Source organism: Oncorhynchus nerka, linkage group LG20 (genome assembly GCF_034236695.1).
Source record: "Oncorhynchus nerka isolate Pitt River linkage group LG20, Oner_Uvic_2.0, whole genome shotgun sequence".
NCBI classification, from domain to species: domain Eukaryota; kingdom Metazoa; phylum Chordata; class Actinopteri; order Salmoniformes; family Salmonidae; genus Oncorhynchus; species Oncorhynchus nerka.
In genome coordinates, this window is record NC_088415.1 from 31,067,859 (window position 1) to 31,083,073 (window position 15,215).

Sequence of the window (15,215 nt, forward strand, 5' to 3'; positions counted from 1 at the left end):
TAGGGGAGGGTTTGGCCGGGGACGCTATACTTGGCTCAACACACACTAGCGACTCCTTGTGGCAGGTTGGGTGCCTGCAGGCGGACCTGGCCATCAATTGGCTGATCATGTTTTGGAGGACGCGTGACTTGACCTTCGCCTCCCGAGCCCGTTGAAGCGATGAGACAAGATTGAAATTGGGGAGAAAAAGGGGGTAAAAGAAAGAGACCAGAAATAGATGTAAGAACATGATCTTATTCACACAAACGATGGTGAACGGAAAAAGAAAAGCCATGGCCCCCTATTCCCTATGTAGTGCAATCATTACTTTTGATCTGGGCTCTATAGGGAATAGGGTGTTATTTGGGATCCCTATGACGCATGTCCTCAGCCCCGGTGGCCTGCTGGGGAGCTGGGTAGTGCGAGGCCACCTCCGTGCAACCGTGTCACCCCTGACGTCACTAGCAGTGGTACTACCTTGCCGTATATCTTTCATGCTGCCATGGTACAGTACATCATGTCTGGTCTAAGAGCTTCTGAGAGAAGCAGCTTTTACAATATCTTATGCTTGAAGACACATCTTGCATGCTAAAGACAATTCCATTCTGCTCTTAATTTGAGAAAGTTTGCTACAGCAGGAAAAAAATCTTGCCGCAACAGGAAATGTGAATTATTATGTGGATTATAATTAATGTCCATTTTTGTCGGGGTTCATGCATTTTTTGTTACGGTAAATCAAGTAAAATTTCAAATTCGAAATCACAGACTCCAGAAGCCTTTTTAAAACTCAAATACACTACAGGTTTGGATTTCCTGATGGATGTGCAGGAAAATTCTCAGCAACAAATGAGTGGTCAAATTAAGATCCTAAATCTGTGAGTGACAGACAGACAGACAGACAGACAGACAGACAGACAGACAGACAGACAGACAGACAGACAGACAGACAGACAGAGACTTGGAGCTTACATACATATGTAAATGTTCATGATCATGTACAATATGTTCTGGGCACACATTTACATTTACATTTAAGTCATTTAGCAGACGCTCTTATCCAGAGCGACTTACAAATTGGTGCGTTCACCTTAAGACATCCAGTGGAACAGCCACTTTACAATAGTGCATCTAAATCTTTTAAGGGGGGTGAGAAGGATTACTTTATCCTATCCTAGGTATTCCTGAAAGAGGTGGGGTTTCAGGTGTCTCCGGAAGGTGGTGATTGACTCCGCTGTCCTGGCGTCGTGAGGGAGTTTGTTCCACCATTGGGGGGCCAGAGCAGCGAACAGTTTTGACTGGGCTGCGTGGGAACTGTACTTCCTCAGTGGTAGGGAGGCGAGCAGGCCAGAGGTGGATGAACGCAGTGCCCTTGTTTGGGTGTAGGGCCTGATCAGAGCCTGGAGGTACTGAGGTGCCGTTCCCCTCACAGCTCCGTAGGCAAGCACCATGGTCTTGTAGCGGATGCGAGCTTCAACTGGAAGCCAGTGGAGAGAGCGGAGGAGCGGGGTGACGTGAGAGAACTTGGGAAGGTTGAACACCAGACGGGCTGCGGCGTTCTGGATGAGTTGTAGGGGTTTAATGGCACAGGCAGGGAGCCCAGCCAACAGCGAGTTGCAGTAATCCAGACGGGAGATGACAAGTGCCTGGATTAGGACCTGCGCCGCTTCCTGTGTGAGGCAGGGTCGTACTCTGCGGATGTTGTAGAGCATGAACCTACAAGAACGGGCCACCGCCTTGATGTTAGTTGAGAACGACAGGGTGTTGTCCAGGATCACGCCAAGGTTCTTAGCGCTCTGGGAGGAGGACACAATGGAGTTGTCAACCGTGATGGCGAGATCATGGAACGGGCAGTCCTTCCCCGGGAGGAAGAGCAGCTCCGTCTTGCCGAGGTTCAGCTTGAGGTGGTGATCCGTCATCCACACTGATATGTCTGCCAGACATGCAGAGATGCGATTCGCCACCTGGTCATCAGAAGGGGGAAAGGAGAAGATTAATTGTGTGTCGTCTGCATAGCAATGATAGGAGAGACCATGTGAGGTTATGACAGAGCCAAGTGACTTGGTGTATAGCGAGAATAGGAGAGGGCCTAGAACAGAGCCCTGGGGGACGCCAGTGGTGAGAGCGCGTGGTGAGGAGACAGATTCTCGCCACGCCACCTGGTAGGAGCGACCTGTCAGGTAGGACGCAATCCAAGCGTGGGCCGCGCCGGAGATGCCCAACTCGGAGAGGGTGGAGAGGAGGATCTGATGGTTCACAGTATCGAAGGCAGCTGATAGGTCTAGAAGGATGAGAGCAGAGGAGAGAGAGTTAGCTTTAGCAGTGCGGAGGGCCTCCGTGATACAGAGAAGAGCAGTCTCAGTTGAATGACTAGTCTTGAAACCTGACTGATTTGGATCAAGAAGGTCATTCTGAGAGAGATAGCGGGAGAGCTGGCCAAGGACGGCACGTTCAAGAGTTTTGGAGAGAAAAGAAAGAAGGGATACTGGTCTGTAATTGTTGAGATCGGAGGGATCGAGTGTAGGTTTTTTCAGAAGGGGTGCAACTCTCGCTCTCTTGAAGACAGAAGGGACGTAGCCAGCAGTCAGGGATGAGTTGATGAGCGAGGTGAGGTAAGGGAGAAGGTCTCCGGAAATGGTCTGGAGAAGAGAGGAGGGAATAGGGTCAAGCGGGCAGGTTGTTGGGCGGCCGGCCGTCACAAGACGCGAGATTTCATCTGGAGAGAGAGGGAGAAAGAGGTCAGAGCACAGGGTAGGGCAGTGTGAGCAGAACCAGCGGTGTCGTTTGACTTAGCAAACGAGGATCGGATGTCGTCGACCTTCTTTTCAAAATGGTTGACGAAGTCATCTGCAGAGAGGGAGGAGGGGGGAGGGGAGGAGGATTCAGGAGGGAGGAGAAGGTGGCAAAGAGCTTCCTAGGGTTAGAGGCAGATGCTTGGACTTTAGAGTGGTAGAAAGTGGCTTTAGCAGCAGAGACAGAAGAGGAAAATGTAGAGAGGAGGGAGTGAAAGGATGCCAGGTCCGCAGGGAGGCGGGTTTTCCTCCATTTCCGCTCGGCTGCCCGGAGCCCTGTTCTGTGAGCTCGCAATGAGTCGTCGAGCCACGGAGCAGGAGGGGAGGACCGAGCCGGCCTGGAGGATAGGGGACATAGAGAATCAAGGGATGCAGAAAGGGAGGAGAGGAGGGTTGAGGAGGCAGAATCAGGAGATAGGTTGGAGAAGGTTTGAGCAGAGGGAAGAGATGATAGGATGGAAGAGGAGAGAGTAGCTGGGGAGAGAGAGCGAAGATTGGGACGGCGCGATACCATCCGAGTAGGGGCAGTGTGGGAAGTGTTGGATGAGAGCAAGAGGGAAAAGGATACAAGGTAGTGGTCGGAGACTTGGAGGGGAGTTGCAGTGAGGTTAGTGGAAGAACAGCATCTAGTAAAGATGAGGTTGAGCGTATTGCCTGCCTTGTGAGTAGAGGGGGAAGGTGAGAGGGTGAGGTCAAAAGAGGAGAGGAGTGGAAAGAAGGAGGCAGAGAGGAATGAGTCAAAGGTAGACGTGAGGAGGTTAAAGTCGCCCAGAACTGTGAGAGGTGAGCCATCCTCAGGAAAGGAGCTTATCAAGGCATCAAGCTCATTGATGAACTCTCCGAGGGAACCTGGAGGGCGATAAATGATAAGGATGTTAAGCTTGAAAGGGCTGGTAACTGTGACAGCATGGAATTCAAAGGAGGCGATAGACAGATGGGTAAGGGGAGAAAGAGAGAATGACCACTTGGGAGAGATGAGGGTCCCGGTGCCACCACCCCGCTGACCAGAAGCTCTCGGGGTGTGCGAGAACACGTGGGCGGACGAAGAGAGAGCAGTAGGAGTAGCAGTGTTATCTGTGGTGATCCATGTTTCCGTCAGTGCCAAGAAGTCGAGGGACTGGAGGGGGCATAGGCTGAGATGAACTCTGCCTTGTTGGCCGCAGATCGGCAGTTCCAGAGGCTACCGGAGACCTGGAACTCCACGTGGGTCGTGCGCGCTGGGACCACCAGATTAGAGTGGCCGCGGCCACGCGGTGTGGAGCGTTTGTATGGTCTGTGCAGAGAGGAGAGAACAGGGATAGACAGACACATAGTTGACAGGCTACAGAAGAGGCTACGCTAATGCAAAGGAGATTGGAATGACAAATGGACTACACGTCTCGAATGTTCAGAAAGTTAAGCTTACGTAGCAGGAATCTTATTGACTAAAATCATTCAAATGATACAGTACTGCTGAAGTAGGCTAGCTGGCAGTGGCTGCGTTGTTGTTGTTCTATCTCTCTATAGTGCTGTTTCTTGTATTATGGTCTCTTGTTTCTTTAGAGGTTTCACTTTGTTGTCCTTTTTCTTTTCCTTTTTCTTCTGTCCTTATTTTGTCTTCCTTTCTTCTGTTAACTAGATATTTTTTGTTGTTATTCTTTGTAAGCTAGCTAGCTTCTTCCAGGAGAGTCCCTAGCAACTGCTTAGCAACAAGTAAACAATTCAGCTAGCAATTCAGCTAGCTAAGATAACTGTACAATTTTATGAAAAATAGTTACTTCTTCAAAAGCCTGTCTTTTTGGTTTGTTCCTTGTTTTGTCTTCTATTGAGTCTTGCAGTTTTCTCTTGATTTTTTCGATGTACTTCACTCTAAAAAAACATTTAAATCTCAATATATACAGGAGCTCATTTTTCAGCAGCTGCTCAATTTGGAACTCCGGAACACATCATGGGTGGGTGCAGAGAAGGAGGTGGGCGTGGGACAGGAGCAGGGGTGTCATTCAATACCACTCAGGGACTGCATTCCAAACGGTGCCCTATTCCCTATATAGTGCAATTCCTTTGATCAGAGCCCTATAGGCCCTAGTCAGAAATAGTGCACTATATAGGGAAAGGGTGCTATTTGGGATGAACACACAGTAGCAGTACTAATATCTAGGCCGTTTCCTTAGGCCCTATGCATGAGCTCTATGATTGAATAGGAGTGTTTGCAAATATTCAACAGAAATGGGTTCAAATACTATTTGAAATACTTTGTATTTTCTTTAGCCTGCTTGGAGTGCCAGATCAGCAGGGTTTGCAAGTTAGCGCAACTATTCTACTATTCTGGTTCCATTGAGCCAGGCAAACTCAATCAAGCCCAGCTAAAATATTTGAAATGATTTCAAATAGTAATTGAATTCACATCTGGTTGGTACGGTTGAAAATGTTTCCTCTGGTCCCCTTACCAGAGTTGACTGTTCCATCATTGTTAATGACGGCCAGGACACAGGGTGGCGTCTCGCTGGATTTCTTCGGCAGCTTGTCGATGCCCAGTAGTTTCAGGCGCTGTGTGGTCACTGGTGGGAAGCGGTAGAGCTGGAAGGTGAAATGAACAGAGTCTGGCCAGTTGCTGCTCCCCCCTTGCTGTGGTATCCTTTGGGCAAACAGGAAGAGAGGAAACAAAGGTTACACAGTTTATTTATGCTAAACCCTTACATTACATGATGTAACCTGCATGTACTGTAGTACACACTATTCACACTGAACATTACTTTATACACTACAACATAGCTTCATACACTAAATCCTAATGTTATATGACGTTGACTTCATGTACTCCAACATACAGTAGGTGCTATTCACAGTTTTTAACCCTGACTTAGTCTACAATGTATACCACATTCACCATTCTCAAACTACACTATTACTATTACGCTAAAGGCTATATCAGTTCAAGTAGGCCATCTTGATTTTTTATGAATTGATTACACTTTTGCGCTGCTATATTTAGTCTTTATGTTGTATATATTCTATATGTTGTCAATGTACAGAATTTGTCTATTTTCCATATAGCAAATTGCCCCTTGGGGGATAATAAAGTCTGCTACTAAAAAAAGTACACAGGCATTTGTTATATTCACTTTAATATTACATTCTACTTGGAATATCATCGCTGAGCTTCTGCCAAGTATGATATTTTTTTATCGAACCAACCCATGTGCAGTGGGAGAAGCACATTTAGGATTTAATAACACCCATTTAAAAATGTCATTAAATCAAATTGAATCAGAGAGTCAGATCAGTCAATCATTCAGCTTCGTCGGTTTCCTGGAAACAAAAATCAACACTTTTCCCCCACATCCCCGTCCCTACAGACGTGTCCTTTTTACAGGACCTTAAAACGACAAAACCAATAGTGTTCTGAGATTAGGAGGGCTAAATCACTTAATGAAACCCCCATAAATCAGAGACTGATAGAAAAGGTGCCCTCTCCGCAGCTATAGGCCTACAGCATCACACCTTTTACAACCATAGATGGATTCATCTTCGGTGATAAAATCAATGGCCCTACTCTATCAAAACCTGTTGTAACCCTGTATCTGGGGGTAAAATCCTATTTTAGTTCATTTTTTTGTACAATGAGAAAGCATGCTTGTTCTGATTGGCAGTGAGAAGTATTATTTTTTTCGTTGTAATGATGGGACCAAATTACTTGCTTTCAGAGCAAGAGGAATGTAGCTTTTGTCCTAGTCTGGAAATCAACTATAGGTGGTAGAGTGATTGAATCTAAATCAGTCCTCAACTTTCTTCTATTTCACACGACTTAAAACGACCACCCTGTGAGCGTATTAGCACTAAACACACACAATCTCCACACACATACTCTCCAAACCGTGGGTGGGCCCAAACTCTCGCCCGCCGTCCCCTCAGTCTCGGTGCTTGGAATAAATGAGCTGCGAGTGAGATTAGGGACGGAAACGATTACTTCTCTATTTCCCCGCGAGAAGATTAGCAATCAATCATTGGGCATTATATAAATGGGAGAAGCGTTTAGGGTGAGGCAGTCACTGTGAGGCCCACCGAGCACGAACGGCATCAAAACCACCACGTTGAAGTGGAATTTAATAAGAGCAAAGTCTGACCCCGGAGACACACAGGCAGAGATTCACGTGATAAAAAGGCCTGGCGCAAGCTAACGTCTCTATGTGGCTACAGAGATTTGGGTTGTGTCCCAAATGGCACACTATTCCCTATATAGGGCACAGTGCACAATATAGCAAATAGGGTGCCATTTCTGACACAGCCGGACATTAATATTCTTCCAGTAAACAGACAAGATTGATAATTACAGCATTGTAGAGAGAGACGCAGAAATGATATCAGTCATTCCGGAGACTCGTTGGTTCACAGTCATTCCCCCTTGCCCCTCTGTACCCGTTCATCATGTTTATTAGGTCATTTTGTTAGGGAAACAAAGTGTGTCGTGCCCATTGTTTCAGAGCGAGCCGCGAATGCCGAGGACTCTTGGAGAGCCTTCAAGTTGGCATGAAGTATGTATTTGTGAGGTGGTTGAAATTGTTTTAGTGAAAATGCTGAAAGGCCTACAAGCCTGACAGTAGTGAGCAGCTGAGATGGCAGGAAAAAGGATAATGTCGAGCTTTATAAAATTAAATAACCTTTTTTTTATTACAAAATGTCTCATCCTTAATTTCCCCCCACATACGGCACTTTGAGCGTATCTGTTGATTCCTTTTATGTGAGGTAGACTACTGTAAATTGCCAGCCTGCAATTCAGTCAGAGAGGTAATCGTCAAAACATAAAAGCTACCATTATGTTTCAAACTGCGCTGAAGCCTCAAAGCTGCAGCCACAAAAGAAGTGGCTGTACCTTGCTCGCAGGGCCGTCGGTGATGCATATGACAAATGCCTGATGCTTTTATCTTGGGGATGACAGAGCTGATGACAAAATAAAAGGCATGCTTTGGCAGAGGGGACAGCTGCAGGACCTGGGATGTATTTGACAAGGCTTTGTGTGTGTGTGTGTGTTTTTGTGCGTATGTTTTCATGCGTGCGTGTGAGCCTTAAATCGCCAAGAGTAAGTGTGTGTAAGTGCACTGAAGTAATCTTGGCTGGACGTCAACATCACAAAGCACCGTATGTCCTTGGCTGGAGACCAAGTGCACACAGGAAATGTCTCTTCTTATATTTTCATACTAAGTGATGTGGAGGCTCATATAAAATGTCATTTTTTTCAAGCCCATTATTCTTATTTGCAGACAAAATTAGTCAAGCTCAAATCCTCACATGTGGTTTCATCACTATGGGGCGAATCCTAGCTTTCACTTAAGTCAAATGTTCACTTATTTGCCCAGTGAGATCAATGCATGACAAAGTGAACATTTGATTGAAGTTATGATACACCCTTATACTGCATTGCATTCTGGAGGCACAGGGCAAATCCATCATATATGAATATTGGAAGACAATGTACAGTTCAACAGAGTACATAACATGCTGATTAGAATCAATCTCAGCCTACACTACGTGGGTGATGTTTATGCATGGTGCTGTAGAGCCACAAACATGACCAGACGGCTGTGGGTTCACCTGGAAAATGCCAGAAACTGCAGCAGGAGCACATTGCCCTGCAGGGGATCCGCCTCCTCTCTCTGGGGATCAAAGTTGACTGGTTCTGTCGGGTCCTGCACTTCAGCCACCAGCCCACTGGGGTCTGTGATGTTGGGGAAGCCGGCTGAGTAGAGGTGGGCCAGGGAGCTCCTGGAACTCACAAAGGAAGAGCTGCAAAAAAAGAGGAAACAATCCTCAAACAAAAAGAAGAATCTAGTCTTCGTCTGAAATGGCGTCGATCCTATTCCCTATATAGCACACTACTTCTGGCCAGAGCCCGTTAGGAAGCCCATGAGGCTCTGGCCAAAAGTAGTGCACTATATATACTAGGGAAAATGGTCTCATTTCAGACACAGCCCTAGAGAGTACAAAGCTATTTGTATTAGCAACCAAACTTAATGGAAAAATGCAGTGACATGGGTTGGGTTCAATTCCAGTGAAATAGTCTTAATACTATACTCTATAGTCATTATACTGTATTCAAAGAGGGTTTGTTTTCAATTCACGAAGAGAGCAATTGACCGCAACCCTAATACTCAGGTTGGCAATCGAAACATGGAGGGAGAATGACTAAGATGGTTTGAGGATGTTGGCATCCACACCCTGTTCATCGATAACACACAGAGAGAATCCCATCTGGGGGGAGAGGAGGACCAGTGTCAAAACGCTCCCTCAGGATTTCAACCATAATCTGTAGATATCTCTAATCACAGTGGCCCGCCTGTTTTTAGGAAACCATGGTAACATCCATAACTTATATTTTTGATATTGACATGGACTACTCCGTGCATGATAAGTAGCAGAGCAGCAGACACAGATGGTTGGTTAAAGTGCACATTCAGGGAAAGGAAAATGAACAATCTGTTGTTTACCACGAGAATGTCAGTAAGACGAATGTGACAAATCATATCAGTAAATACAATTTACTTCAAAAGTAATATGAAAAAACAGACTCATAACTAATTACGTTTTGGGCTTATTCAGAGGGGAATGCCAAAGACCTTATCAAATGAGCGAGTTTGCCATGGCTATATACACACATTTCACACTTCTGTCTCCCCATCTTAATTCACCCCGATTGGATTAATATTTGAGCCACTGTCTTAATTTCAAAGGGGTTCAATCTGACACACAGTTGTGATTATTGAAATGAAATTAATAAAGTTATTTGAAGTTCATTGTGATCCTCCTCAAATAAGTGGGTCATTCCACTCAGAAGATATTTTTTTTAAAGACACAGTCCCATAAGTTACATCCCAGCGAACAGCACTACGCCTGTCTGTGTTCCAGACACTGTGCCCCCTTACAGTGCATTCGGAAAGTACTCAGACCACTTGACTTTTTCCCCATTTTGTTAGGTTAAAGCCTAATTATAAAATGGATAAAAAATATAAAAATTCTCGTCAATCTACACACAATACCCCATAATAACAAAGCAAAAACAGGTCTATAGAACTTTTTGCAAATGTATTAAAAAGAGAAATCAGAAATACCTTATCTACATAAGTATTCAGACCCTTTGCTATGAGAATCCATTGATCATCCTTGAGATGTTTCTACAATGTGATTGGAGTCCACCTGTGGTAAATTCAATTGATTGGACATGATTTGGAAAGGCACACACCTGTCTATATAAGGTCCCACAGTTGACAGTGCAAAAACCAAGCCATGAGGTCGAAGGAATTGTCTGTAGAGCTCCGAGATAGGATTGTGTCGAGGCACAGATCTGGGGAAGGGTAGCCAACAATGTCTGCAACATTGAAGATCCCCCAAGAACACAGTGGCCTCCATCATTCTTAAATGAAAGAAGTTTGGAACCACCAAGACTCTTCGTAGAGCTGTGCCGCCTGGCCACACTGAGCAATTGGGGGAGAAGGGCCTTGGTCAGAGAGGTGTCAAATAACCCGATGCTCACTCTGACAAAGCTCCAGTTACTCTGTGAAGATGGGAGAACCTTCCAGAAAGACAACCATCTCTGCAGCACTACAACAATCAGGCCTTTATGGTAGAGTGGCCAGGAAGACACTCATCAGTAAAAGGCACACGACAGCGTGCTTGGAGTTTGCCAAAAGGCACCCTAAGGACTCTCAGACCATGAGAAACAAGATTCTCTGGTCTGACGAAACCAAGATTGAACTCTTTGGTATGAATGCCAAGTGTCACATCTGGAGGAAACATGGCACCATCCCTACGGTGAAGCATGGTGGTGGCAGCATCATGCTGTGGGGATGTTTTTCAGCGTCAGGGACTGGGAGACTAGTCAGGATCGAGGGAAAAATGAACAGAGCAAAGTACAGAGAGATCGTTGATGAAAACCTGCTTCAGAGCGCTCAGGACCCCAGACTGGTGCAAAGGTTCACTTTCGAACAGAAAAATAACTCTAAGCACACAGCCAAGACAACGCAGGAGTGGCTTCGGGACAAGTCTCTGAATGTCCTTGAGTGGCGCAGCCAGAGCCCGGACTTGAACCCGATCTAACATCTCTGGAGAGACCTGAAAATAGCTGTGCAGCGACACTCCCCATCCAACCTGACAGAGCTTGAGAGGATTTGCAGATAACAATGGGAGAAAATCCCCAAATACAGTTGTGCCAAGCTTGTAACGTCATACCCAAGAAGACTCGAGGCTGTAATCGCTGCCAAAGGGGCTTCAACAAAGTACTGAGTAAAGGGTCTGAATACTTATGTAAAAAATTTTTTTTTATAAAAACCTGTTTTTGCTGTGTCATTATGGGCTAAAGTGTGTAGATTGATGATGTAAAAAAATGATTTAATACATTTTAGAAAATAAGGCTGTAACGTAACAAAATGTTGGAAAAGTCAAGGGGTCGGAATACTTTCCGAATGCACTGTATGGTCCCTGGTCAAAGATAATGTTTGTCATTTGGGACACAGACCTGTAAGACTGTTTCCATGCCAGCCAATTGTTTTCATCCGATTCTGTGCTAATGCAATTGTTTGCTCAGTTGGTAGAGTATGGCACTTGCAACGCCAGGGTTGTGGGTTCGATTCCCACGGGGGACAAGTACAAACAATATGTTCAATATGTTCCTATCCAGAGTGTATGCACTCCGGATAGGAGCGTCTGCAAAATAACTTAAATGTAAAATGTTTGTTTGAGCGCCGGCCGCCGTGTCTGTTATTTGCACGGTGTCATTTCTCATGTGGTATTCCTCTGTTACACCATGACTGTACTATATTATGACTTCTACAATGATAGCCTACCGCCTATTAGCTCTATATTATCTATTTAGTAAACAGATATGCTGTTAGTACTCATAGGTTATTTAAAGAATGGCCCCCTTTTAAAAATGACTACTGCACACCGTCTTTTATCGTAAACAGTCACTTGAGATGCTATTTTAGAACAGGGCAGATCCTACTCCTCTAAATGGTCTCCTAACTGAATGTTCCACCTACTGTATACTACCCACTGCACATTAGACAAATGAGCTGACCCATGGATCTCTCGGTAGATAGCGAGACAGTAGATAATTGTGGTGTAATGGACCGATGCCCAAATCTTTGGACGGAGATAACACGGCAGCTAAAACAAGGCATGTTCAAAGCCACGGTGCGAGGCCGGTTAGCATTCAATAGCCTTTTAATCACACTTCAGTAACAGCCGCAAGTGTGGACCGTGAATGCTACTCAAGCCTGACCGATCAGATGCGAGTGACTTATCATGGTTGTAAAATACCAGGGTCGAGACTAGTGTAGAACTGCATTAGCGCCGGCGATAAAGCCCTTTACATGACAACACCACTTGAGATACAGTACTAGTAATCCAGCTGTAGTTAGCTTTGAAGGGTCACGGTTAACTAATTCATTTTGTCCTGCCGTTTATGCAATTCTTCCCAGAACACCTCCTTGTAACGTCGATATAAAGGACCTTGACGACCCTATCCTTCCATTAACATGCAGGCATTCTGCGAGGCACCCAAAGCAGGCGAGGGACCGATGTGTGAAACCGCTGGCTGTGACAAGGCCCTGGCCTCTGGTGCTCACCTGGGCGCAGCATGTGTTCCCATGGTGATGATGGGGGCATGGATGGGGGTGAACGGCAGCTCTTGGAGCTCCAGGTGGCCTTCGTTGGCCAGCGCGGCAGATTGGTATGCAGGGAGGTGGTCCCTAGGGGACACGTTTAGGTCCACCTCAAGGTGGGTGATGTTGCTGGCAGCTGGGAGCTCCTGTTACAAAGAGAGAGAGAGAGAAAAGCGAGAAAGAGAGAGAAAGAAGAAATTAGCAAAAAAAAGGAGAGAAAGAGAGAGAGCCTTATCAACGTATAGCGGTTGACATAAAAACTAAAATTAGGTCAAACTTGACATAAAGTCACCATAAAATGACCTAATTACACGGAATGTAATGAAACAAATTGAATAAACAAATTGTACTAAACTATTATTGTACTAAACAAACAGATTGGTCAGTTTCCCTTACTACGTTAATGGAACGCATGTAGTTCAAGTAATGACAATTTATATGGGGAACTTAATGTAAAATGTTTCCCCGAGTATGACTCCCCTGAATCATTGACACATGCATCACTGAGAACGATGTATCAGGGTTGTAGTCATTAGCGCACACCCGAGCAAAACGGTTTGCAATGGAAAAAGATCAGATAGTCCCTCCCCGTTTGTCAATTTTATTTTGTTTAGTGGCTAATGAACACAACCTTGCTGCTAATTAGCTGTGTAGATGTAATGACGTAATTTTCCAGTCCAGTCCTCACTCTCCTGTCCTAGTGGTGATTGGTGGAAGAAAACACCTGCCAGGACATTACAAGACCTTCCATCACCCTCCTCCTTAATGACTTCCATCAAAGTCACACTGTGATGCCCGCAACACACACCGCCATGATGGAAACGTATACAATGACAAATTAAAAACAGGATTATTTTTGTGTGTGCAAATGTATTAAAAATAAAAAACAGAAATACCTTATTTACATAAAAGTATTCAGACCCTTTGCTGTATGAGCCCGAAATTGAGCTCAGGTGCATCCTGTTTCCATTGATCATCCTTGAGATGTTTCTACAACTTCATTGGAGTCCACCTGTGGTAAATTCAATTGATTGGACATGATTTGGAAAGGCACACACCTGTCTATATAAGGTCCCACAATTGACAATGCATGTCAGAAAAAAAAACAAGCCATGAAGTCAAAGGAATTGTCCGTAGAGCTCCGAGACAGGATTGTGTCGAGGCACTGAGCAATTGGGTGAGAAGGGCCTTGGTCAGGGAGGTGAACAAGAACCCGATGGTCACTCTGACAGAGCTTCAGAGTTCCTCTGTGGAGAACCTTTCAGGAGGACAACCATCTCTGCAGCACTACAACAATCAGGCCTTTATGGTAGAGTGGCCAGACGGAAGCTACTCATCAGTAAAAGGCACATGACAGCCTGCTTGAGTTTGCCAAAAGGCACCTAAAGGACTCTCAGACCATGAGAAACAAGATTCTCTGGTCTGACAAAACCGAGATTGAACTTTTTGGCCTGAATACCAAGTATCACATCTGGAGGAAACCTGGCACCATCCCTACGGTGAAGTATGGCAGGGACTGGGAGACTAGTCAGGATCGAGGTAAAGATGAACGGAGCAAAATACAGAGAGATCCTTGATGAAAACCTGCTCCAGAGCGCTCAGGACCTCAGACTGGGGCGAAGGTTCACCGTCCAACAGGATAACGACCGTAAGCACACAGCCAAGACAACGCAGGAGTGGCTTCTGGATGACTCTCTAAATGTCCTTGATGGCCCAGCCAGAGCCGGACTTGAACTCGAACATCTCCGGAGAGACCTGACAGAGCTTGAGAGGATCTGCAGGGAAGAATGGGAACAACTCCTCAATACAGGTGTGCCAAGCATATAGCGTCATACCCAAGACGACTTGAGGCTGTAATCACTGCCAAAGGTGCTTCAACTAAGTACTGAGTAAAGGGTATGAATACTTATGTACTTATGTTTTTTATCAATTTGCTAAAATGTCTAAAAACCTATTCTTGCATTGTCATTATGGGGTGTTGTGTGTAGATTGATGAGGGGGAAAACATTATTTTTATTTTTTTTATCCATTTGAGAATAAGGTTTTAAGGTAAACTCTCAAAGTCAAGAGTCTGAATACTTTCCGAATGCACTGTACACGCAGGTTAGTTTTTCGTCATGAATCTTGTTCTGGAGGCAGCTATGCAGAGTGGTCACTAGCTAGCAAAGCTAACCACACTGCTAAACCTAATGCCTAACCGTAACGTTAAATTAAGACCAAAAGGCATATTTTTTCAATATAGCCAATTTCGACTTTGCAGCTGGCCCATCTAGGACAAGACTCATCCCAATAAACGTCAACCTGCGATCTAGATGTGGTTCTGGGTCGGTTGGAATGTTTGTCTTGAAAAAGGCCCACTGCCAGAGACCTGAGGTGGGTTTAACAAGGATTTCGTTTGCAGAGAACATATTTCTAAGTAACAATTTCAATTGAACGATTTGAATTGACATCCCATAATGTTACGGTGAAGCCGCAAATAGCTCATTTCTACTGTTTTACTGTGGCTTTTTATCAACAATATTCAAAGTTCGCTATTCTTCCTACATTTAATAGAAAGTCTACATGACCACTTCTATTTGTAGCAGCAGTTTAGACCCTAAACAGACACTTAGGTTAGCTAGCGGTTGCGAATGTTCGCTGCTGACACAAAACAATTGAAATGTTTGCTTACATTAGATGAACATTCACAAAACATTTCCCTTGAAGCAAATCTACATATTTGTGTTAGTTCCCTGAGCAAATGCCTAAGCTTTAGCTCAGCAGGCTAACATTGTCTTGTGGCATGCAGGAGACCCAGGCTCAAACCCTGTTTGTG

General features: G+C 45.1%; 1 protein-coding gene across 1 annotated transcript in view; it reads right to left on the bottom strand.

Annotated features, from left to right (window-relative positions):
• The window catches only part of LOC115102277 (nephronophthisis 4), a 219,305-nt gene that overhangs the window by 71,157 nt on the left and 132,933 nt on the right, over positions 1-15,215 (bottom strand). The window contains exons 13-15 of the mRNA XM_029622064.2: positions 12,365-12,546; positions 8,337-8,528; positions 5,195-5,382 (exon numbers count right to left, since the gene is read on the bottom strand). Coding sequence (XP_029477924.2) covers positions 5,195-5,382; positions 8,337-8,528; positions 12,365-12,546 — 562 coding nt within the window. The remainder of the gene's footprint in view (positions 1-5,194; positions 5,383-8,336; positions 8,529-12,364; positions 12,547-15,215) is intronic.